General features: G+C 42.7%; 2 protein-coding genes across 2 annotated transcripts; both read right to left on the bottom strand.

The window, feature by feature from the left end:
- Nucleotides 1-1,651: 1,651 nt before the first annotated feature.
- Nucleotides 1,652-7,064, bottom strand: LOC135363399 (rho GTPase-activating protein 20-like). The gene is made up of 3 exons (XM_064583945.1): nucleotides 5,521-7,064; nucleotides 3,976-4,137; nucleotides 1,652-2,476 (listed from the first exon to the last, which is right to left on the bottom strand). Exons 1-3 carry the CDS (start codon nucleotides 5,560-5,562, stop codon nucleotides 2,363-2,365), a joined length of 318 nt encoding a protein of 105 aa, XP_064440015.1. The 5' UTR covers nucleotides 5,563-7,064; the 3' UTR covers nucleotides 1,652-2,362.
- A 9,649-nt stretch (nucleotides 7,065-16,713) lies between these two features.
- On the bottom strand, nucleotides 16,714-23,069 carry LOC135363400 (rho GTPase-activating protein 20-like). The gene is made up of 4 exons (XM_064583946.1): nucleotides 22,906-23,069; nucleotides 21,148-21,259; nucleotides 19,733-19,908; nucleotides 16,714-18,344 (listed from the first exon to the last, which is right to left on the bottom strand). Exons 1-4 carry the CDS (start codon nucleotides 22,999-23,001, stop codon nucleotides 18,147-18,149), a joined length of 582 nt encoding a protein of 193 aa, XP_064440016.1. The 5' UTR covers nucleotides 23,002-23,069; the 3' UTR covers nucleotides 16,714-18,146.
- Between the last annotated feature and the right edge of the window lie 1,790 nt (nucleotides 23,070-24,859).

Below are 24,859 nucleotides of genomic sequence, written 5' to 3' on the forward strand. Positions count from 1 at the left end.
TGTAACACAAAAGACAAGAATGGGGTGCTCTTTTCCATAGGGCATAGTTATAAATCACATTTTGTATACAGACCTTGGATCTAAGAAAAAATGGGAAGGACTTCCCAGTAAAATTCAGACTTGATAAAAATACGTAGAAACCAGGGGCACCTGGGTGGCTCAGTCGGTAAAGCGTCTGCCTTCGGCTCAGGTCATGAAAGCAGGGTGCTGGGATCAGCCCTATATCACACTCCCTGCTCAGCGGGAACCCTGCTTCTCCCTCTCCCACTCCCCCTGCTTGTGTTCCCTCTCTCGCTGTGTCTCTCTCAGTCAAGTAAATAAATAAAAGCTTAAGAAAAAACCTAAAAACAAAAACACATAGAAACCAGAGTTCTCTCAGAAATAACTTAGAAAGAGTGATACTTTCCCGTGTACTTTGGGTACACATTTTAAAATACTGCTCATCCGTGGGCTAAAGTTATAATGCGTGGCCTAGGTTAAGAGCTAACATTTTGGGATCAGTGGTTACATCTTTAAGCCTAGGATAAATTTGGGGGCCCCTCAGTTGAGCGTCTGACTCTTGATTTCGGCTCAGATCACAATCTCATGGTGGTGAGATCCAGCTCCACATGGAGCCAACTTTGGGCTCCGTGCTCAGCAGGGAATCGGCTTGGGCTTCTCCCTCTCCCTCTCCCTCTTCTTCTGCCCCTGCCCCTCTCACACTCTCTCTTTCCCTCTCTCAAATAAATACATATCAAAAAAATAAATAAAACTAGGATAATTTTCAAAGTAGCCTACCTTATTAAAGTTTACTTATTTTTTTGCTTTTAAATTTTGTTTCCAGTTTTACTGAGCTGTAACTGATGTATACCATCTTATGAAACTTTATAAAGTATGAACGACAACTTAAGAAAACCATTTCTTAAATGAAGAAGTATCATAAAGTTGGGAAGCAGGGATTTTGGTGGGGTTGTGAGGGAAAACCCACACAGCAGGAGAGAAAACGTATCTGTCTGTCTAACTTCAGTCGCTTCTCACGCATTGCTTTGCCTCATGCTGGCTCTCTCTGGGTGAGCTTGGGGAAGACCTGTCATCTTATTAGGATATTCTGGAATCTCTTGCTAGTTTCCATATGACGTAGCAGAGGTGAAATAGTAGCTGAGTACTTTTCTAGATGAGCCACAATTGGCAGAGGAAGGCCAATGTGTTTGGAGGCATGGGGGCTCATATTGCCCAAGCTACCCAGGATGTGCCAGTGATGACCGGAGGAGCTGGCTGTTGTCGCCATTGTGTAGTGAGGAAACCATGGCTTTGCCCAAGGTTACGAGTCCCTCAGGGATTAGGCTGAGAGTTGAACCTTGACTGGTGAAGCTCCAAAGCCCAGGTTCTTTCCTATCGTATCACACGACTCTTCTCTCTCTCGTTAATCAGTCTAGTGTTTAGTCTCCTGGAGGGGGAAGAAGTGACTCGACTGCTCCGAGTTTCCCGTTTAACGACACCCCTTCCCAGACCCCGCCAGAGTAGGATAAAGAACTCTGCCACTCCACAGGGGCCTAATGAAAATGTGCACTTCACAAAGTTCCATCCGTCAGAGTTACTACTGCACTTGTCTGGTTCAAAGTAGGGATTCTACCCCCTGGGGGACAAGAATGAGACCTCTCATTACCTTTCTTATCAAGTTGTCTTCCAATTCCAAGCTGCCGGAATCAGGTGGGTAAAGAACACTTGGGGCTATACAAACGGATAAATTATAAGCTGTCATCTGATTGGATGACGAATGTTGCTCAATGTTGTATAGCACTCCAAAAAGGTATCGAAAGAGAACAACATTTGCTCTTGGCAGCTGGGCTAAAAGCCTAAAGTCAGAAAAACACACTTTTAAATTAGGCAAGTGATCCCACTTAAGAGGTTGGAAAAACAGAGACAGGGAACAGGATACATCCTTGTATATCTAGCACACAACCCGCTCTAGCAGAGTTCCAGGCATGAAGGTATACAAAATTGTTGCACTGAATTCAGTTCCTGAGCCAGATAACAACTTCTCTGCTTAGTTAAATGTTTCACAGACTTTTAAGGTCATAGCCCTGGAAGTCAATGCTCTAGCATCTGTCTTGGACCAGGGAATTTCGTCTACCACTTTCATGGATCCAGAAGGGGTAAAATGGCCAAGGAGTCCACATTAATAAGATCAGGAGAAGAACAATAATAGCCCTAAAGCATGCCTCTATTCTGAAGCTGGACCCCATGGGTGTGAAGAATTGAAACTCTTTGGCGTTGGTCATGATTTTAGTAGGCAAAGCTGCAAAACGTAAGCCAATGTTTTCCTGATAGTATGTTGGGTGTATTTTGGAGATGTGACCAGAGTAGAGTAATTATGGCATCATTACCTCTGGGCTGCAGTTATCTTCTCCTCTTTGTTGCCTTGATCAATAACACTGAGCCATTTGTCATAGAGATCGGATAAAAATATACTTCCTTCGATATTTCTAAGAAAGTCCTTATGGAGATAAAAAAATATGTATATATATTGTAGAAAATATTTATTGGAAATATTCCAGAGAAAATATGTAGTTAAAAAATTCAGTTCAGCCCCCACTTCCTTCACAGATACCCAAACTGGGACCCACACGGAGCTCGGCTCTGAGTCTCCATTGACTTGCACACGCAGGAGCAGGTGCTTGGATTTTCTCCCGCTAAAACTTAGAGGCATAAAAGCAGAGCTTAGCCTGTGGTGGAAATGAAGATAAAGCTCCCTTCTATCCTCTGGAACTTATTTTTTGTGTGTGCTTTTTTTGCAAAGTACCACAAACTGACAGGGTCTGGCTATAGACCATCCTAAATCCTATTAGCTTCCTGGACAGAAATACACATACCCATGTTGCTTGTTTTAGACAAAGTGCTAGCTCTTAATTCTAGCAAGAAAAGGCCTGAAACAATCAAAACACAAACAGGTGGGCTCTTGCACACATATTAGGAAAGAACTAGGTCTTCTCGCTCGGGGTATGTGTGCTCCCTGGAAGAAAGCTACTCTCACAATTGCTTCATTCTTCCTTTTCTTAACTGTCTAAAAGTCGAGAGTCTAATGGCAGACTCACTGTGGTCCTGAGGATAGATTCATTTCTAGTTTAGGACAATTGTCCGGTTAGTTTGCCATGATATTATCAAGGCCAAGGTTGCAGAGTCTGATTCTCCACCAAGATCCGTCAACTTCAGGAAGAGAAAACTTTAGAAATGTCTAAGCACCATACCCACAAGTGCACACCCTCTTCCTAGTCGGTGCTGATAACACAGAATCAGGAAGGAACCTCCTAACTCTTGCTAAAAAATCGATTCCATGTGTGCACCTTACAGAGGGCAACGCTCATCTTGCTACCTAGTGTATCATCATTCTTCTCCTGTCTCCCAATGCCTACATGTATACTACTGGATATCACTATGGTCCCAGAGTAGGAGTGGTTACCTAAGTCATTTGCTATTTATCACATCTTCGAACATTAACGGGGGACAAGGAAAGACCAAATGTGACTGAGATTCAAAGACTGTACTCATTACTACATTAACATAGGGTTGTTCAGAGCTGTTAATTAGTGCCAAGGTGGATGGATTAAATTTTTTCCCTGCTCTATTTCTTTTGGAAACTTTGCCATCATTAGCAGGGTGGTGAGGATGTCTGCTTCGGTAAACAGTGTGTTTGTGTCAGTGCGTATTTTGAAATTTATTATCATGACTAGTAGTCATTTCAGTATTAGTATTTTGCATGGAGTCTTCAGGAGTGGAGGTGGGGAGGGCGGTGTGTAGTGAAAACAGAAAGTATTTCTAACACATGGGGCTTTTAACTCCTAAAGTAGCTTCCTTAAATTTTGATTTTCTCAAGCATTTTCAGCTTGTCAGGTTCTTAATCTATTATGCCCATTACAGTTCTTGAGCAGTCATGATGAAGGACACCAATCATAGCTTCAGTTACTCACGTGTGGATAATGCTAGAACCTTCCCTACCTTTAAGACGGATGCGACCACATGAACAGATTCGCTGTACGGGTTCACTTTGACCCCAGAATTTAGTTTTTTCTTTAGGACTCTGCAGGATTTTATATTGGCTGATTTGCGGAAGACGCCTTCTGTGAGTGGCCCTTTTTGATTAATAAAGGAAAGCATATCCTGTAGGAAGAAAAGAAAAGTATATGGCATCTCATATCCAAAAACGCAGAGCACAAGCTTGCCTCCGTTTTGAAAGAGGAGGGGAATGTAATGGTACACTGTTTTTGAGCTGGAAGGACTAAAGTCAATTTAGATTTTTTTTTTTTTCAGTGTCTCTCTATATACTTTCTACCCAAATATCCATTTTACAGTCATACACTGAAACATTTTAAACACTTCTTTTAATCAGATTTTCCTATCCACTGAGTTTCCACTTTTAAATCAAACTTCTCTGCTTCAAAGCCTTTGGGGAATCACCATCTGTTTCCTACTTTAGCATTTTTTTCTAATTATTCCCTACATAGAAGCTCTTCCCCAAGTATGGAAGTCTATTTAGGAAATACTCATTTCCCATTTGTTTATTTCTCTTTAAGTGACTCTATACTCCTTTCCTACTTGTTCTATTTCCTTCCCTCTTTTAAAGTCAGGCTCAGAAACTCTCTTGTCCTTCTCTGATTACCCTCCCTTCTCATGAGTCTTAAATTGTCTTTTGCTCTATCTTCATGTCCACTCCCTGCTGTGTAGAAACATAATAAGGGCTGGACTCAGGGAATCCAACAGATCTGAAGTCTATTATGCTACTTATCTATTGTGTGAGCTGGGGCACATACATCCTGTACTGAGGCTTTTCTGATTCGTTTAGGCAGTGCGGAGGATGATAATCCTAGGTAGCCCCTAAATTTGCCGTGATGCATGGACCTGGGGTAGTAGCTAGCAGGTAACATGCTAGCTAAGGTGATATATTTCTTCATAGCTAGCAGAACGTTCCCTACATACCGTACAGTGCTTGCAGAGATACCGAATACTCAGTGAATGTACACACTGACAATTCACTACAGCAGTTTGAGATAACACGGGCCAAACTCTGTGGCTTTCATTTGCCATACTCTGTTAGGATTAACAGATTCCTATTTGCCAGAGGATGAGTCTATGCTCGTGTCAGATGTTTGCAGTTGTTAGACTGAGTAGACTCTGCTGAAGGAGACTTGAGACTCATGTGAGCAGGAAGGCAATGAAGGGAGAGTGTGAAGATGAGGTGGACTCTCAGAGACTCACATACACAGAGTCCATTTTGACTGATCTGAACAGGCCTCCATGGGTCTTTGTGGAAAGAAGACAGAAGTGGAATGGACAAGAATGTCTTTTCCTTTTGTATTTGCCTCATGAGTCTGCTGGACCTAAATCAGATTCTGTTCTTTGAAATAACAGTAACAGAGCTTCTCTGCCAAAGCCAGGGACTATGTAATGACTTCTCCATTTGGGGATAGATTTGGATGAGGACGCTTGGCCTTTCAGTTTCCGCTCCTCAGGAGGGCTATAGAAGACCAAAAGGAGATGACCTACCAGAATTGGAAAGGGCAGGTTGTCTTTATCACAGATATCCATGAGGGAAACTCCAAAGAGCTGTCCTGGCTTTGCGGAAGGTGGGGCTGTGCACTGGGTGAGCTGGCAAGTGCGGGAGCCCCACCAAAAGGCCCTGTCTCTGAAAAAATGGCTTTTCACAGTCTTCCGGCCGGAGTCTAAGAAGAAGAGAGAGTACTAGTAGTAGTAGTTGTTGTTTAATATGCTGAACCTTCTTTTTCCTTTTTTTTTTTTTTTTTACAGATTTTATTCATATTTTGACAGAGGGAGAGAGACAACGAGAGAGGGAACACAAGCAGGGGGAGGGGGAGAGGGAGAAGCAGGCTTCCCTCAGAGCAGGGAGCCCAACGCGGGGGTCGATTCCAGGACCCCCGGATCATGACCTGAGCTGAAGGCAGACACTTAACAACTGAGCCACCCATGTGCTCCAGGCTCATCTTAATTCCTAATGACTTGTATTTTCCTATAGATTTCCTCAAAGCAATGTGGTAAGCATCATAAAACCAAGAAATGTCAGAAATATGGAGGGATTGATGATACGTGTCTCCAGGTTCTGAATCGAAAGTCTACCTTCTAAGGTGGACTGCTGCCAGGTAGCTGTGATTAGCTAGGCTCAAATCATACTACCTCTGGTGTCAGGAGCACTTCTGCTACTCCTATTAATGGGTTTTTCTTGGATTACATCCATCATCTTATAGAGTGTTTACCACAATTCTAAGATTTAGACATTATTTTTATCTACATTTTAGAGATGAATAAACTGATGCTGAGCTGGAATAACTGGCCAAATATAATATAGCTGGTAAATGGGGGCATAGGAATTTACACTCTGGAGAGGTTGTTTGACATCAAGTCAAGTCCTTTTTTCTCAATGATGCCAGTTCTTTTCAACCCGTTTCAAAGGGCACTGGATTCCTGTGGTGCCTCAAGAGCCCCTGAGCCAAAAGAGGAGGGAGGGGAAGAAAGGCCCCTTGCTCTGGCTTCAACCAGAGCACATCTAATATACATAAATATATATATTATGATTATATATTTATATAGAATAAGTATCTAATTATATATTATATATATATAACTACATATATATGATGTTATATATATATATGTGTATATATATAGAGAGAGAGAGAGAACCCATTTAGAATTTTGTTAGAAAAAATTCCCAAACACTGTAGCATACCATGAAGTGTCCTAATGCCCTTATGATCTACACTAGAAACTTCTTTAAGTCAGACATCTCATCTTGTCCTTTCTTTGGTCTCACAACAGTGTGGAACCTCCCCCGATCAGTGAGCCAGCCTTCGGAAGAAGGAGCACATGGAAATCCTTGCCCTGGCGATGCTCTGGGCTCCAGAACATCTCCCATGACCCCTGGAAACATTGCTGTCTGCTTCTCACTAAAGCCAATTAAATTACTCCCGGTACCTGCAGCCTTCTCGCTGTTACCACGACTCATTGAGTTCTCGCCCAAGAGGGAAGTGATGTCTTCTCCAAATATCCTGAGGCAATTTTCAATGAGAAATTGTACAAGACAAATCTGTAACACAAAAAGACAAGAATGGGGTGCTCTTTTCCATAGGGCATAGTTATAAATCACATTTTGTATACAGACCTTGGATCTAAGAAAAAATGGGAAGGACTTCTCAGAAAAATTCAGAGTTGATAAAAATACGTAGAAACCAGGGGCGCCTGGGTGGCTCAGTCGGTTAAGCGTCTGCGTTCGGCTCAGGTCATAATCCCAGGGTGCTGGGATCAGCCCTACATCGGGCTCCCTGCTCAGCGGGAAGCCTGCTTCTCCCTCTCCCACTCCCCCTGCTTGTGTTCCCTCTCTCGCTGTGACTCTCTCAGTCAAGTAAATAAATAAAAGTTTAAAAAAAACACAAAGAAACAGAAACACATAGAAACCAGAGTTCTCTCAGAAATAACTTAGAAAGAGTGATACTTTCCTGTGTACTTTGGGTACACATTTTAAAATACTGCCCATCCGTGGGCTAAAGTTATAATGCGTGGCCTAGTTTAAGAGCTAACATTTTGGGATCAGTGGTTATGTCTTTAAGCCTAGGATAAATTTCGGGGCCCCTCAGTTGGGCGTCTGACTCTTGATTGTGGCGCAGATCACGATCTCACGGTGGTGCGATGCAGCCCCACATGGAGCCAACTTTGGGCTCCGTGCTCAGCGGGGAATGGGCTTGGGCTTCTCCCTCTCCCTCTCCCTCTTCTTCTGCCCCTGCCCCGCTCACGCTCTCTCTTTCCCTCTCTCAAATAAATACATATCAAAAAATAAATAAAACAAGGATAATTTTCAAAGTAGCCTACCTTATTAAAGTTTACTTATTTTTTGCTTTTAAATTTTGTTTTCAGTTTTACTGAGCTGTAACTGATGTATACCATCTTATGAAACTTTATAAAGTATGAATGACAACTTAAGAAAACCATTTCTTAAATGAAGAAGTATCATAAAGTTGGGAAGCAGGGATTTTGGTGGGGTTGTGAGGGAAAACCCACACAGCAGGAGAGAAAACGTATCTGTCTGTCTAACTTCAGTCCCTTCTCACGCATTGCTTTGCCTCATGCTCGCTCTCTCTGGGTGAGCTTGGGGAAGACCTGTCATCTTATTAGGATATTCTGGAATCTCTTGCTAGTTTCCATATGACGTAGCAGAGGTGAAATAGTAGCCGAGTACTTTTCTAGATGAGCCACAATTGGCAGAGGAAGGCCAATGTGTTTGGAGGCATGGGGGCTCATATTGCCCAAGCCACCCAGGATGTGCCAGTGATGACCAGAGGAGCTGGCTGTTGTCGCCATTGTGTAGTGAGGAAACCATGGCTTTGCCCAAGGTTACGACTCCCTCAGGGATTAGGCTGAGAGTTGAACCTTGACTGGTGAAGCTCCAAAGCCCAGGTTCTTTTCTATCGTATCACATGACTCTTCTCTCTCTCCTTTAGTCAGTCTAGTGTTTAGTCTCCCGAAGGGGGAAGAAGTGACTCGACTGCTCCGAGTTTCCCGTTTAACGACACCCCTTCCCAGACCCCGCCAGAGTAGCATAAAGAACTCTGCCACTCCACAGGGGCCTAATGAAAATGTGCACTTCACAAAGTTCCATCCGTCAGAGTTACTACTGCACATGTCCGGTTCAAAGTAGGGATTCTACCCCCGGGGGACAAAAATGAGAGCTTTCATTACCTTTTTTATCAAGTTGTCTTCCAATTCCAAGGTGTCGAAATCAGGTGGGTAAAGAACGCTTGGGGCTATACAAACGGATAAATTATAAGCTGTCATCTGATTGGATGACGAATGTTGCTCAATGTTGTATAGCACTCCAAAAAGGTATCGCAAGAGAACAACATTTGCTCTTGGCAGCTGGGCTAAAAGCCTAAGGTCAGAAAAACACACTTTTAAATTAGGCAAGTGATTCCACTTAGGAGGTTGGAAAAACAGAGACAGGGAACAGAATACATCCTTGTATATCTAGCACACAACCCGCTCTAGCAGAGTTCCAGGCATGAATGTAGACAAAATTGTTGCACTGAATTCAGTCCCTGAGCCAGATAAACACTTCTCTGGTTAGTTAAATGTTTGACAGACTTTTAAGGTCATAGCCCTGGCAGTTGATGCTCTTGCATGTGTCTTGAACCAGGGAATTTTGTCTACCAGTTTCAAGGATCCAGAAGGTGTCAAATGGCCAAGGAGTCCAGATTAATAAGATCAGGAGAAGAACAATAATAGTCCTAAAGCGTGCCTCTATTCTGAAGTTGGGCCCCATGGGTGTGAAGAATTGAAACTCTTTGGCGTTGGTCATGATTATAGTGGGCAAAGCTGCAAAATGTAAGCCAATGTTTTCCTAATAGTATGTTGGGTGTATTTTGGAGATGTGACCAGAGTAGAGTAATTATGGCATCATTACCTCTGGGCTGCAGTTATCTTCTCCTCTTTGTTGCCTTGATCAATAACACCGAGCCATTTGTCATAGAGGTCAGATAAAAATATACTTCCGTGGATATTTCTAAGAAAATCCTTAGGGAGATAAAAAAAATATATATATATATATATATCTATACATAAATATAAACTATAGAAACTATGTATTGGAAATATTCCAGAGAAAATATGTAGTTAAAAAATTCAGTTCAGCCCCCACTTCCTTCACAGATACCCAAACTGGGACCCACACGGAGCTCGGCTCTGACTCTCCATTGACTTGCACACGCAGGAGCAGGTGCTTGGATTTTCTCCCGCTAAAACTTAGAGGCATAAAAGCAGAGCTTAGCCTGTGGTGGAAATGAAGATAAAGCTCCCTTCTATCATCTGGAACTTATTTTGTGTGAGTGCTTTTTTTTTTGTAAAGTACCACAAACTGACAGGGTCTGGCTATAGACCATCCTAAATCCTATTAGCTTCCTGGACAGAAATACACATACCCATGTTGCTTGTTTTAGACAAGGTGCTAGCTCTTAACTCTGGCAAGAAAAGGCCTGAAACAATCAAAACACAAACAGGTGGGCTCTTGCACACATATTAGGAAAGAACTAGGTCTTCTCACTCTGGGTATGTGTGCTCCCTGGAAGAAAGCTACTCGCACAATTGCTTCATTCTTCCTTTTCTTAACTGTCTAAAAGTCGAGAGTCTAATGGCAGACTCACTGTAGTCCTGAGGATAGATTCATTTCTAGTTTATGCCAATTGCCCAGTTAGTTTGCCATGATATTATCAAGGCCAAGGTTGCAGAGTCTGATTCTCCACCAAGATCGATCAACTTCAGGAAGAGAAAACTTTAGAAATGTCTAAGCACTCTCCCCACAAGTGCTCACCCTCTCCCTAGTCAGTGCTTATAACACGGAATCAGGAAAGAACCTCCTAACTCTTGCTAGAAAATGGATTCCATGTGTGCACCTTACAGAGGGCAACACTCATCTTGCTACCTAGTGTAGCATGATTCTTCTCCTGTCTCCTGATGCCTGTATGTATATTACTACTGGATATCACTATGGCCCCAGTGTAGGAGTGGTTACCTAAGTCATTTCTGGACCTTGCTATTGATCACATCTTCGAACATTAACGGGGGACAAGGGAAGACCATATGCGACTGACATTCTATGACTGTAGTAATTACTATGTTAACATAGGGTTGTTCAGAGCTGTTCATAAGTGCCAAGGTGGATGGATTAAATTCTTTCCCTGTTGTATTTCTTTTGGAAAGTTTGCCTTCATTAGGAGGGTGGTGAGGATGTTTTCATGGGTAAACTGTGTATGTATCGGTGCGTATTTTGAAATTTATTATCATGACTAATAGTCATTTCAGTATTAGTATTTTGCATGGAGTCTTTAGGAGTGAAGGTGGGGAGGGCGGTGTGTAGTGAAAAGAGAAAGTATTTCTAACACATGTGGCTTTTAACTCCTAAAGTCGCTTCCTTAAATTTTGATTTTGTTAAGCGTTTTTCAGCTTGTCAGGTTCTTAATCTATTATGCCCATTATTGTTCTTGAGCAGTCTTGATGAAGGACACCAGTCATAGCTTCAGTTACTCGTGTGTAGATACTGCTAGAACCTTCCCTACCTTTAAGACGGATGCGACCACATGAACAGATTCGCTGTATGGGTTCACTTTGACCCCAGAATTCAGTTTTTCCTTTAGGACATGGCAGGATTTTATATTGGCTGAGTTTCTGAATATGCCTTCTGTGAGGGGCCCTTTTTCATTAATAAAGGAAAGCATACCCTGTAGGAAGAAAAGAAAAGTATATGGCATCTCATATCCACAAACGCAGAGCACAAGCTTGCCTCCGTTTTGAAAGAGGAGGGGAATGTACTGGTACACTGTTTTAGAGCAGGAAGGACCAAAGTCGATTTAGATTGTTTTTTTTTCAGTGTCTCTCTATATACTTTCTACCCAAATATCCATTTGACAGTCATACACTGAAACAATTTAAACAGTTCTTTTAATCAGATTTTCCTTTCCATTGAGTTTCCACTCTTAAATCAAACTTCTATGCTTCAAGGCCTTTGCGGAATCACCATCTGTTTCCTACTTTACCATTCTTTTCTCATTATTCCCTTATGTAGAGGCTCTTCCCCAAATATGGAAGTCTATTTAGCGAATACTCATTTCCCATTTGTTTATTTTTCTTTAAGTGACTCTATACTCCTTTCCTACTTGTTCTATTTCCTTCCCTCTTTTAAAGTCAGGCCCAGAAACTCTCTTCTCTTTCTCTGATTACCCTCCCTTCTCATGAGTCTTAAATTCTCTTTTGCTCTATCTTCATGTCCTCTCTCTGCTGTGTAGAGTCTTAATAAGGGCTGGACTCAGGGAATAAAATGGATCTGAAGTCTATTATGCTACTTATCTATTGTGTGAGCTGGGGCACATACATCCTGTACTGAGGCTTTTCTGAATCGGTTAGGAAGTGTGGAGGATGATAATCCTAGCTAGCTCCTAAATTTGCTGTGATGCATGGACCTGGGGTAGTAGCTAGCAGGTAACAAAGTAGCTAATATGATACATTTCTTCATAGCTAGGAGAACGTTCCCTACATCCCGTACAGTGCTTGCAGAGACACCGAATACTCAGTGAAGGTCCACACTGACAATTCACTAGAGCAGTTTGAGATAACACAGGCCAAACTCTGTGGCTTTCATTTGACATATTCTGTTAGGATTAACAGATTCCTATTTGCCAGAGGATGAGTCCATGCTCATGTCAGATGTTTGCAGTTGTTAGACTGAGTAGACTCCACTGAAGGAGACTTGAGACTCATGTGAGTGCAGGAAGGCAATGAAGGGAGAGTGTGAAGATGAGGTGGACTCTCAGAGACTCACATACACAGAGTCCTTTTTGACTGATCTGAACAGGCTTCGGTGGGTCTTTGTGGAAACAAGACCCATGTGGAATGGATAATAAAGTCTTTTCCTGTTGTATTAGCCTCACGACTCTGCTGGACGTAAGTCAGATTCTGTTCCTTGAAATAACGGTAACAGAGCTTCTCAGCCAAAGCCAAGGGCTGTCTAATGACTTCTCCATTTGGGGATAGATTTGGATGAGGACACGTGGCCTCTCAGAGTTTCCCCTCCTCAGGAGGGCTGTAGAAGACCAAAAGGAGATGACCTACCAGAATTGGGAAGGGCAAGTTGTCTTTATCACACACATCCATGAGGGAAACTCCAAAGAGCTGTCCTGGCTTTGCGGAAGGTGGGGCTGTGCACTGGGTGTGCTGGGAAGTGCCGGAGCCCCACCAAAAGGCCCTGTCTCTGAAAAAATGGCTTTTCACAGTCTTCCGACCGGAGTCTAAGGAAGAAGAGAGAGTACTAGTAGTAGTAGTTGTTGTTGTTTAATACGCTGAACCTTCTTTTTCCTTTTTTTTTTTTCTTACACATTTTATTTATATTTTGACAGAGGGAGAGAGACAGCGAGAGAGGGAACACAAACAGGGGGAGGGGCAGAGGGAGAAGCAGGCTTCCCTCGGAGCAGGGAGCCCGATGCGGGGCTCGATCCCAGGACCCCGGGATCATGACCTGAGCTGAAGGCAGACGCTTAATGACTGAGCCACCCAGGCGCCCCAGACTCATCTTAATTCCTGATGACTTGTATTTTCCTAAAGATTTCCTCAAAGCAATGTGGTAAGCATCATAAAACCAAGAAATGTCAGAAATATGGAGGGATTGATGATACGTGTCTCCAGGTTCTGAATCGAAAGTCTACCTTCTAAGGTGGACTGCTGCCAGGTAGCTGTGATTAGCTAGGCTCAAATCGTACTAGCTCTAGTCTCAGGGGCACTTCTCCTAGTCCTATTAATGGCTTTTTGTGGATTCCATCCATCATCTTATTTAGTCTTTACCACAATTCTAAGATTTAGACATTATTTTGTCTACATTTTAGAGATCAATAAACTGATGCTGAGCTAGAAAAACTGATCAAAGGTAATATAGCTGGTAAATGGGGGCACAGGAATTTACACTCTGGAGAGGTTTTTTGACATCAAGTCAAGTCCTTTTTTCTCAATGATGCCAGTTCTTTTCAACCTGTTTCAAAGGGCACTGGAATCCTGTGGTGCCTCAAGAGCCCCTGAGCCAAAAGAGGAGGGAGGGGAAGAAAGGCCCCTTGCTCTGGCTTCAACCAGAGCACATCTAATATACATAAATATATATATTATTGTTATATTTATATAGTATAAGTATCTAATTATATATTATATATATATATATAACTACATATATATGTATGGTGTTGTATATATATATATAGATATATAGCACCCATTTAAAATTTTGTTAGAAAAAATTCCCAAACACTATAGCATACCATGATGAGTCCTAATGCCCTTATGATCTACACTAGAAACTTCTTGAAGTCAGACACCTCATCTTATCCTTTCTTTGGTCTCACAACAGTGTGGAACCTCCCTTGACCTGTGAGCCAGCCTTCGGAAGAAGGAGCCCATGGAAATCCTTGCCCTGGCGATGCTCTGGGCTCCAGAACAGTTCTGTCTAAGCATCTCCCATGACCCCTGGTAACCTTGCTGTCTGCTTCTCACTAAACCCAATTAAATTACTCCCGGTACCTGCAGCCTTCTCGCTGTTACCACGACTCATTGAGTTCTCGCCCAAGAGGGAAGTGATGTCTTCTCCAAATATCCTGAGGCAATTTTCAATGAGAAATTGTACAAGACAAATCTGTAACACAAAAAGACAAGAATGGGGTGCTCTTTTCCATAGGGCATAGTTATAAATCACATTTTCTATACAGACCTTGGATCTAAGAAAAAATGGGAAGGACTTCTCAGAAAAATTCAGAGTTGATAAAAATATGTAGAAACCAGGGGCGCCTGGGTGGCTCAGTTGGTTAAGCGTCTGCGTTTGGCTCAGGTCATAATCCCAGGGTGCTGGGATCAGCCCTACATCAGGCTCCCTGCTCAGCGTGAAGCCTGCTTCTCCATCTCCCACTCCCCCTGCTTGTGTTCCGTCTCTCGCTGTGTCTCTCTCAGTCAAGTAAATAAATAAAAGTTTAAGGAAAAAACAAAAAAACCCAAAAACACATAGAAACCAGAGTTCTCTCTGAAATAACTTAGAAAGAGTGATACTTTCCCGTGTACTTTGGATACACATTTTAAAATACTGCTCATCAGTGGGCTAAAGTTATAATGCGTGGCCTAGTTTAAGAGCTAACATTTTGGGATCAGTGGTTACATCTTTAAGCCTAGGATAAATTTCTGGGCCCCTCAGTTGGGCGTCTGACTCTTGATTTCGGCGCAGATCACGATGTCATGGTGGTGAGATCCAGCCGCACATGGAGCTAACTTTGGGCTCCGTGTTCAGCGGGGAATCGGCTTAGGCTTCTCCCTCTCCCTCTTCCTCTGCCCCTGCCCCACTCATCCTCTCTCTTTCCATCTCTTAAATAAATACATATCAAAAAATAAATAAAACTAGGATAATTTTCAAAGTAGCCTACCTTATTAAAGTTTACTTATTTTTTGCTTTTAAATTTTGTTTCCAGTTTTATTGAGCTGTAACTGATGTATAACATCTTATGAAACTTAATGAAGTATGAACAAAAACTTAAAACCATTTCTTAAATGAAGAAGTATCTTAAAGTTGGGAAGCAGGGATTTTGGTGCGGTTGTGAGGGAAAACCCACACAGCTGCAGAGAAAATGTATCTGTCTGTCTAACTTCAGTCCATTCTCACGCATTGCTTTGCCTCATGCTGGCTCTCTTGGTGAGCTTGGGGAAGACCTGTCATCTTATTAGGATATTCTGGAATCTCTTCCTAGTTTCCGTATGATGTAGCAGAGGTGAAATAGTAGCCGAGTACTTTTCTAGATGAGCCACAATTGGCAGAGGAAGGCCAATGTGTTTGGAGGCATGGGGGCTCATATTGCCCAAGCCACCCAGGATGTGCCAGTGATGACCAGAGGAGCTGGCTGTTGTCGCCATTGTGCAGTGAGGAAACCATGGCTTTGCCCAAGGTTACGAGTCCCTCAGGGATTAGGCTGAGAGTTGAACCTTGACTGGTGAAGCTCCAAAGCCCAGGTTTTTTCTATCGTATCACACGACTCTTCTATCTCTTTTTTAGTCAGTCTAGGTTTAGTCTCCTGGAGAGAGAAGAAGTGACTCGACCACTCTGAGTTTCCCGTTTAACGACACCCCTTTCCAGACCCCGCCAGAGTAGCATAAAGAACTCTGCCATTCCACAGGGGCCTAATGAAAATGTGCAGTTCACAAAGTTCCATCCGTCAGAGTTACTACTGCACATGTCCGGTTCAAAGAAGGGATTCTACCCCCTGGGGGACAAGAATGAGACCTCTCATTACCTTTTTTATCATGTTGTCTTCCAATTCCAAGCTTTCGGAATCAGGTGGGTAAAGAACGCATGGGGCTATACAAACGGATAAATTATAAGCTTTCATCTGATTGGATGACGAATGTTGCTCAATGTTGTATAGCACTCCAAAAAGGTATCGCAAGAGAACAACATTTGCTCTTGGCAGCTGGGCTAAAAGCCTAAGGTCAGAAAAACACACTTTTAAATTAGGCAAGTGATTCCACTTAGGAGGTTGGAAAAACAGAGACAGGGAACAGGATACATCCTTGTATATCTAGCACACAACCCGCTCTAGCAGCGTTCCAGGCATGGATGTATACAAAATTGTTGCACTGAATTCAGTTCCTGAGCCAGATACACACTTGCCTGGTTGGTTAAATGTCTGACAGACTTTTAAGGTCATAGCCCTGGCAGTTGTTGCTCTTGATCTGTCCTGGACCAGGGAATTTTGTCTACCAGTTTCATGGATCCAGAAGGTGTAAAACGGCCAAGGTGTCCACATTAATAAGATCAGGAGAAGAACAATAATAGCCCTAAAGTGTGCCTCTATTCTGAGCTGGCCCCCATGGGCGTGAAGAATTGAAACTCTTTGGCGTTGGTCATGATTATAGTGGGCAAAGCTGCAAAATGTAAGCCAATGTTTTCCTCATAGTATGTTGGGTATTATTTGGAGATGTGACCAGAGTAGAGTAATTATGCATCGTTACCTCCGGGCTGCCGTTATCATCTCCTCTTTGTTGCCTTGATCAATAACACCGAGCCATTTGTCATAGAGATCAGATAAAAATATACTTCCTTGGATATTTCTCAGAAAGTCCTTAGGGAGATAAAAAAAAATATGTGTATATATTATAGAAAAATATGCATTGGAAATATTCTAGAGAAAATATGTAGTTAAAAAATTCAGTTCAGCCCCCACTTCCTTCACAGATACCCAAACTGGGACCCACACGGAGCTCGGCTCTGACTCTCCATTGACTTGCACACGCAGGAGCAGGTGCTTGGATTTTCTCCCGCTAAAACTTAGAGGCATAAAAGCAGAGCTTAGCCTGTGGTGGAAATGAAGATAAAGCTCCCTTGTATCATCTGGAACTTATTTTGTATGTGTGCTTTTTTTGCAAAGTACCACAAACTGACAGCGTCTGGCTATAGACCATCCTAAATCCTATTAGCTTCTTGGACAGAAATACACATACCCATGTTGCTTGTTTTAGGCACACTGCTAGCTCTTAATTCTAGCAAGAAAAGGCCTGAAACAATCAAAACACAAACAGGTGGGCTCTGGCACACATATTAGGAAAGAAGTAGGTCTTCTCACTCGGGGTATGCGTGCTCCCTGGAAGAAAGCTACTCTCACAATTGCTTCATTCTTCCTTTTCTTAACTGTCTAAAAGTCGAGAGTCCAATGGCAGACTCACTGTGGTCCTGAGGATAGATTCATTTCTAGTTTAGGACAATATCCAGTTAGTTTGCCATGATAGTATCAAGGCCAAGGTTGCAGAGTCTCATTCTCCACCAAGATCCGTCAACTTCAAGAAGAGAAAAGTTTAGAAATGTCTAAGCACTCTCCCCACAAGTGCTCACCCTCTTCCTAGTCGGTGCTTATAACACGGAATCAGGAAAGAACCTCCTAACTCTTGCTAGAAAATGGATTCCATGTGTACACCTTACAGAGGGCAACACTCATCTTGCTACCTAGTGTATCATCATTCCTCTCCTGTCTCCTGATGCCTATATGTATATTACTACTGGATATCACTATGACCGCAGTGTAGGAGTGGTTACCTAAGTCATTTCTGGACTTTGCTATTGATCACATCTTCGAACATTAACGGGGGACAAGGGAAGACGAAATGTGACTGAGATTCTACGACTGTAGTCATTACTACGTTAACATAGGGTTGTTCAGAGCTGTACATAAGTGCCAAGGTGGATGGATTAAATTCTTTCCCTGTTCTATTTCTTTTGGAAAGTTTGCCTTCATTAGGAGGGGGGTGAGGATGTTTGCATGGGTAAACAGTGTGTATGTATCGGTGCGTATTTTGAAATTTATTATCATGACTAGTAGTCATTTCAGTATTAGTATTTTGCATGGAGTCTTTAGGAGTGAAAGTGGGGAGGGCGGTGTGTAGTGAAAACAAAGTATTTCTAATACATGGGGCTTTTAAATCCTAAAGTAGCTTCCTTAAATTTTGATTTTCTCAAGGGTTTTTTAGCTTGTCAGGTTCTTAATCTATTATGCCCTTTATGGTTCTTGAGGAGTCTTGTTGAAGGACTAAAGTGTGCCTCATAGCTTCAGTTACTCGTGTGTGGATAATGCTAGAACCTTCCCTACCTTTAAGACGGATGCGACCACATGAACAGATTCGCTGTACGGGTTCACTTTGACCCCAGAATTTAGTTTCTCCTTTAGGACCATGCAGGATTTTATATTGGCTGATTTGCTGAATATGCCTTCTGTGAGGGGCCCTTTTTGATTAATAAAGGAAAGCATATCCTGTAGGAAGAAAAGAAAAGTATATGGCATCTCATATCCACAAACGCAGAGCACAAGCTTGCCTGCATTTTGAAAGAGCACGGGAATATAATGGTACACTGTTTTAGAGTGGGAAGGAGTAAAGTCAATTTAGATTGGTTTCTTTTTTTCAGTGTCTTTCTATATAGTTTTGACCCAAATATCCATTTTACAATCATACAGTGAAACAGTTTAAAAACTTCTTTTAATCAGATTTTCCTGTCCACTGAGTTTCCACTTTTAAATCAAACTTCTCCGCTTCAAGGCCTTTGGGGAATCACCGTCTGTTTCCTAATTTAGCATTTCTTTCTCATTATTCCCTACATAGATGCTCTTCCCCAAGTATGGAAGTCTATTTAGGGAATACTCATTTCCCATTTGTTTATTTCTCTTTAAGTGACTGTATACTCCATTCCTACTTGTTCTATTTCCTTCCCTGTTTTAAAGTCAGGCTCAGAAACTCTCTTCTCCTTCTCTGATTACCCTCCCTTCTCATGAGTCTTTCATTGTCTTTTGCTGTAACTTCATATCCTTTCCTTGCTGTGTAGAAACTTAATAAGGGCTGGACTCAGGGAATCCAATGGATCTGAAGTCTATTATGCTAATTATATATTGTGTGAGCTGGGGCACATGCATCCTGTACTGAGGCTTTTCTGATTCCTTTAGGCAGTGCGGAGGATGATAATCCTAGCAAGCCCCTAAATTTCCTGTGATGCAAGGACCTGGGGTAGTAGCTAGCAGGTAACATGCTAGCTAAAATGATACATTTCTTCATAGCTAGCAGAACGTTCCCTACATCTCGCACAGTGCTTGCAGAGACACCGAATACTCAGTGAATGTCCACACTGACAATTCACTACAGCAGTTTGAGATAACACAGGCCAAACTCTGTGGCTTCCATTTGACATACTCTGTTAGGATTAACAGATTCCTATTTGCCAGAGGATGAGTCTATGCTTGTGTCAGATGTTTGCAGTTGTTAGACTGAGTAGACTCCGCTGAAGGAGACTTGAGACTCATGTGAGTGCAGGAAGGCAATGAAGGGAGAGTGTGAAGATGAGGTGGACTCTCAGAGACTCACATACACAGAGTCCATTTTGACTGATCTGAATAAGCCTCGGTGGGTCTTTGTGAAAACAAGACCCAGGTGGAATGGACAAGAATGTCTTTTCCTGTTGTATTTGCCTCATGACTCTGCTGGAACTAAGTCAGATTCTGTTCCTTGAAATAACAGTAACAGAGCTTCTCAGCCAAAACCAGGGGCTGTCTAATGACTACTCCATTTGAGGATAGATTTGGATGAGGACACGTGGCCTCTCAGAGTGTCCCCTCCTCAGGAGGGCTATAGAAGACCAAAGGAGATGACCTACCAGAATTGGGAAGGGAAGGTTGTCTTTATAACACATATCCATGAGCGAAACTCCAAAGAGCTGTACTGGCTTTGCGGAAGGTGGGGCTGTGCACTGGGTGTGCCTGCAAGTGCTGCAACCCCGACAAAAGGCCCTGGCTCTGAAAGAACGGCTTGTCACAGTCATAGGGCCGGAGTCTAAGGAAGAAGAGAGAGTACTAGTAGTAGTTGTTGTTTAATACGCTGAACCTTCTTTTTCCTTTTTTTTTTTTTTTTTACAGATTTTATTTATATTTTGACAGAGGGAGAGAGACAGCGAGAGAGGGAACACAAGCAGGGGGAGGGGCAGAGGGAGAAGCAGGCTTCCCTCAGAGCTGGGAGCCCGTTGCGGGGCTCGATCCCAGGACCCCGGGATCATGACCTGAGCTGAAGGCAGACGCTTAATGACTGAGCCACCCAGGCGCCCCAGACTCATCTTAATTCCTGATGACTTGTATTGTCCTAAAGATTTCCTCAAAGCAATGTGGTAAGCATCATAAAACCAAGAAATGTCAGAAATATGGAGGGATTGATGATACGTGTCTCCAGGTTCTGAATCATAAGTCTACCTTCTAAGGTGGACTGCTGCCAGGTAGCTGTGATTAGCTAGGCTCAAATCGTACTAGCTCTAGTCTCAGGGGCACTTCTCCTAGTCCTATTAATGGCTTTTTGTGGATTCCATCCATCATCTTATTTAGTGTTTACCACAATTCTAAGATTTAGACATTATTTTTATCCACATTTTAGAGATGTATAAACTGATGCTGAGCTGGAATAACTGGCGAAAGATAATATAGCTGGTAAATGGGGCACAGGACTTTACACTCTGGAGAGGTTTTTTGACATCAAGTCAAGTCCTTTTTTCTCAATGATGCCAGTTCTTTTCAACCCGCTTCAAAGGGCACTGGAATCCTGTGGTGCCTCAAGAGCCCCTGAGCCAAAAGAGGAGGAAGTGGAAGAAAGGCCCCTTGCTCTGGCTTCAACCAGAGCACATCTTATATACATAAATATATATATATATTGATTACATATTTATATAGTATAAGTATCTCATTATATATATATAACTATATATATATGTATGATGTTATACCCATTTAGAGCTTTGTTAGAAAAAATTCCTAAACACTGTAGCATACCATGATGAGTCCTAATGCCCTTATGATCTACACTAGAAACTTCTTGAAGTCAGACACCTCATCTTATCCTTTCTTTGGTCTCACAACAGTGTGGAACCTCCCTTGACCTGTGAGCCAGCCTTCGGAAGAAGGAGCACATGGAAATCCTTGCCCTGGCGATGCTCTGTGCTCCAGAACAGCTCTGTCTAAGCATCTCCCATGACCCCTGGTAACCTTGCTCTCTGCTTCTCACTAAAGCCAATTAAATTTCTCCCGGTACCTGCAGCCTTCTCGCTGTTAGCACGACTCATTGAGTTCTCGCCCAAGAGGGAAGTGATGTCTTCTCCAAATATCCTGAGGCAATTTTCAATGAGAAATTGTACAAAACAAATCTGTAACACAAAAAGACAAGAATGGGGTGCTCTTTTCCATAGGGCATAGTTATAAATCACATTTTGTATACAGACCTTGGATCTAAGAAAAAATGGGAAGGACTTCTCAGAAAAATTCAGAGTTGATAAAAATATGTAGAAACCAGGGGCGCCTGGGTGGCTCAGTCGGTTAAGCATCTGCGTTCGGCTCAGGTCATAATCCCAGGGTGCTGGGATCAGCCCTACATCGCGCTCCCTGCTAAGCGCGAAGCCTGCATCTCCCTCTCCCACTCCCCCTGCTTGTGTTCCCTCTCTCGCTGTGTCTCTCTCAGTCAAGTAAATAAATAAAAGTTTAAAAAAAACACAAAAAAACAGAAACACATAGAAACCAGAGTTCTCTCAGAAATAACTTAGAAAGAGTGATACTTTCCCGTGTACTTTGGGTACACATTTTAAAATACTGCCCATCCGTGGGCTAAGGTTATAATACGTGGCCTAGTTTAAGAGCTAACATTTTGGGATCAGTGGTTACGTCTTTAAGCCTAGGATAAATTTCGGGGCCCCTCTGTTGGGCGTCTGACTCTTGATTTCGGCGGAGATCACTATCTCATGGTGGTGAGATCCAGCCCTACATGGAGCCAACTTTGGGCTCCGTGATCAGCGGGGAATGGGCTTGGGCTTCTCCCTCTCCCTCTCCCTCTTCTTCTGCCCCTGCCCCGCTCACGCTCTCTCTTTCCCTCTCTCAAATAAATACATATCAAAATATAAATAAACAAGGATAATTTTCAAAGTAGCCTACCTTATTAAAGTTTACTTATTTTTTGCTTTTAAATTTTGTTTCCAGTTTTACTGAGCTGTAACTGATATATACCATCTTATGAAATTTTATAAAGTATGAACGACAACTTAAGAAAACCATTTCTTAAATTAAGAAGTATCATAAAGTTGGGAAGCAGGGATTTTGGTGGGGTTGTGAGGGAAAACCCACACAGCTGGAGAGAAAACGTATCTGTCTGTCTAACTTCAGTCCCTTCTCACGCATTGCTTTGCCTCATGCTGGCTCTCTCTGGGTGAGCTTGGGGAAGACCTGTCATCTTATTAGGATATTCTGGAATCTCTTGCTAGTTTCTATATGACGTAGCAGAGGTGAAATAGTAGCCGAGTACTTTTCTAGATGAGCCACAATTGGCAGAGGAAGGCAAATGTGTTTGGAGCCATGGGGGCTCATATTGCCCAAGCCACCCAGGATGTGCCAGTGATGACCGGAGGAGCTGGCTGTTGTCGCCATTGTGTAGTGAGGAAACCATGGCTTTGCCCAAGGTTACGACTCCCTCAGGGATTAGGCTGAGAGTTGAACCTTGACTGGTGAAGCTCCAAAGCCCAGGTTCTTTTCTATCGTATCACATGACTCTTCTCTCTCTCCTTTAGTCAGTCTAGTGTTTAGTCTCCTGGAGGGGGAAGAAGTGACTCGACTGCTCCGAGTTTCCCGTTTAACGACACCCCTTCCCAGACCCCGCCAGAGTAGCATAAAGAACTCTGCCACTCCACAGGGGCCTAATGAAAATGTGCACTTCACAAAGTTCCATCCGTCAGAGTTACTACTGCACATGTCCGGTTCAAAGTAGGGATTCTACCCCCTGGGGGACAAAAATGAGAGCTCTCATTACCTTTCTTATCAAGTTGTATTCCAATTCCAAGGTGCCGGAATCAGGTGGGTAAAGAACGTTTGGGGCCATACAAACGGATAAATTATAAGCTGTCATCTGATTGGATGAGGAATGTTGCTCAATGTTGTATAGCACTCCAAAAAGGTATCGCAAGAGAACAACATTTGCTCTTGGCAGCTGGGCTAAAAGCCTAAGGTCAGAAAAACACACTTTTAAATTAGGCAAGTGATTCCACTTAGGAGGTTGGAAAAACAGAGACAGGGAACAGGATACATCCTTGTATATCTAGCACACAACCCGCTCTAGCAGAGTTCCAGGCATGAATGTAGACAAAATTGTTGCACTGAATTCAGTTCCTGAGCCAGATAAACACTTCTCTGGTTAGTTAAATGTTTGACAGACTTTTAAGGTCATACCCCTGGCAGTTGATGCTCTTGCATGTGTCTTGAACCAGGGAATTTCGTCTACAAGTTTCATGGATCCAGAAGGTGTCAAACGGCCAAGGAGTCCAGATTAATAAGATCAGGAGAAGAACAATAATAGCCCTAAAGCGTGCCTCTATTCTGAAGTTGGGCCCCATGGGTGTGAAGAATTGAAACTCTTTGGCGTTGGTCATGATTATAGTGGGCAAAGCTGCAAAACGTAAGCCAATGTTTTCCTAATAGTATGTTGGCTGTATTTTGGAGATGTGACCAGAGTAGAGTAATTATGGCACCATTACCTCTTGGCTGCAGTTATCTTTTCCTCTTTGTTGCCTTGATCAATAACACCGAGCCATTTGTCATAGAGGTCAGATAAAAATATACTTCCTTGGATATTTCTCAGAAAGTCCTTAGGGAGATAAAAAAAATATATATATATCTGTATATACTATAGAAACTATGTATTGGAAATATTCCAGAGAAAATATGTAGTTAAAAAATTTAGTTCAGCCCCCACTTCCTTCACAGATACCCAAACTGGGACCCACACGGAGCTCGGCTCTGACTCTCCATTGACTTGCACACGCAGGAGCAGGTGCTTGGATTTTCTCCCGCTAAAACTTAGAGGCAAAAAGCAGAGCTTAGCCTGTAGTGGAAATGAAGATAAAGCTCCCTTCTATCATCTGGAACTTATTTTGTGCGTGTGCTTTTTTTTTGCAAAGTACCACAAACTGACAGGGTCTGGCTATAGACCATCCTAAATCCTATTAGCTTCCTGGACAGAAATACACATACCCATGTTGCTTGTTTTAGACAAGGTGCTAGCTCTTAACTCTAGCAAGAAAAGGCCTGAAACAATCAAAACACAAACAGGTGGGCTCTTCCACACATATTAGGAAAGAAGTAGGTCTTCTCACTCAGGGTATGCGTGCTCCCTGGAAGAAAGCTACTCTCACAATTGCTTCATTCTTCCTTTTCTTAACTGTCTAAAAGTCGAGAGTCTAATGGCAGACTCACTGTGGTCCTGAGGATAGATTCATTTCTAGTTTAGGACAATTGTCCAGTTAGTTTGCCATGATATTAATAAGGCCAAGGTTGCAGAGTCTGATTCTCCACCAAGATCCGTCAACTTCAGGAAGAGAAAACTTTAAAAATGTCTAAGCACTCTCCCCACAAGTGCTCACCCTCTTCGTAGTCGGTGCTTATAACACGGAATCAGGAAAGAACCTCCTAACTCTTGCTAGAAAATCGATTCCATGTGTGCAACTTACAGAGGGCAACACTCATCTTGCTACCTAGTGTATCATCATTGTTCTCCTGTCTCCTGATGCCTGTATGTATATTACTACTGGATATCACTACGGCCCCAGTGTAGGAGTGGTTACCTAAGTCATTTCTGGACCTTGCTATTGATCCCATCTTCGAACATTAACGGGGGACAAGGGAAGACCAAATGTGACTGAGATTCTATGACTGTAGTCATTTACCACGTTAACATAGGGTTGTTCAGAGCTGTTCATAAGTGCCAAGGT

The sequence above is a fragment of the Mirounga angustirostris genome, unplaced genomic scaffold, assembly GCF_029215605.1.
Source record: "Mirounga angustirostris isolate CCGP_5_RB_7025 unplaced genomic scaffold, mMirAng1.0.hap1 SCAF_172, whole genome shotgun sequence".
NCBI classification, from domain to species: domain Eukaryota; kingdom Metazoa; phylum Chordata; class Mammalia; order Carnivora; family Phocidae; genus Mirounga; species Mirounga angustirostris.

What these genes read in the sequence shown, in the direction of transcription:
- LOC135363399 (XM_064583945.1), bottom strand. Translation starts at nt 5,562, where the DNA reads ATGGATATCTGTGATAAAGACAACCTGCCCTTTCCAATTCTG. An exon ending in ACCTGCCCTTTCCAATTCTG is followed by an intron (nt 4,138 to 5,520) that starts GTAGGTCATCTC and finishes TTCTTCCTACAG; the next exon opens with GATATGCTTTCCTTTATTAA. An exon ending in TGGTCGCATCCGTCTTAAAG is followed by an intron (nt 2,477 to 3,975) that starts GTAGGGAAGGTT and finishes TATCTCCATAAG; the next exon opens with GACTTTCTTAGAAATATCGA.
- LOC135363400 (XM_064583946.1), bottom strand. Translation starts at nt 23,001, where the DNA reads ATGACAGCTTATAATTTATCCGTTTGTATGGCCCCAAACGTTCTTTAC. An exon ending in TAACAGCGAGAAGGCTGCAG is followed by an intron (nt 19,909 to 21,147) that starts GTACCGGGAGAA and finishes CTTCTTCCTTAG; the next exon opens with ACTCCGGCCCTATGACTGTG. An exon ending in ACCTTCCCTTCCCAATTCTG is followed by an intron (nt 18,345 to 19,732) that starts GTAGGTCATCTC and finishes TTCTTCCTACAG; the next exon opens with GATATGCTTTCCTTTATTAA.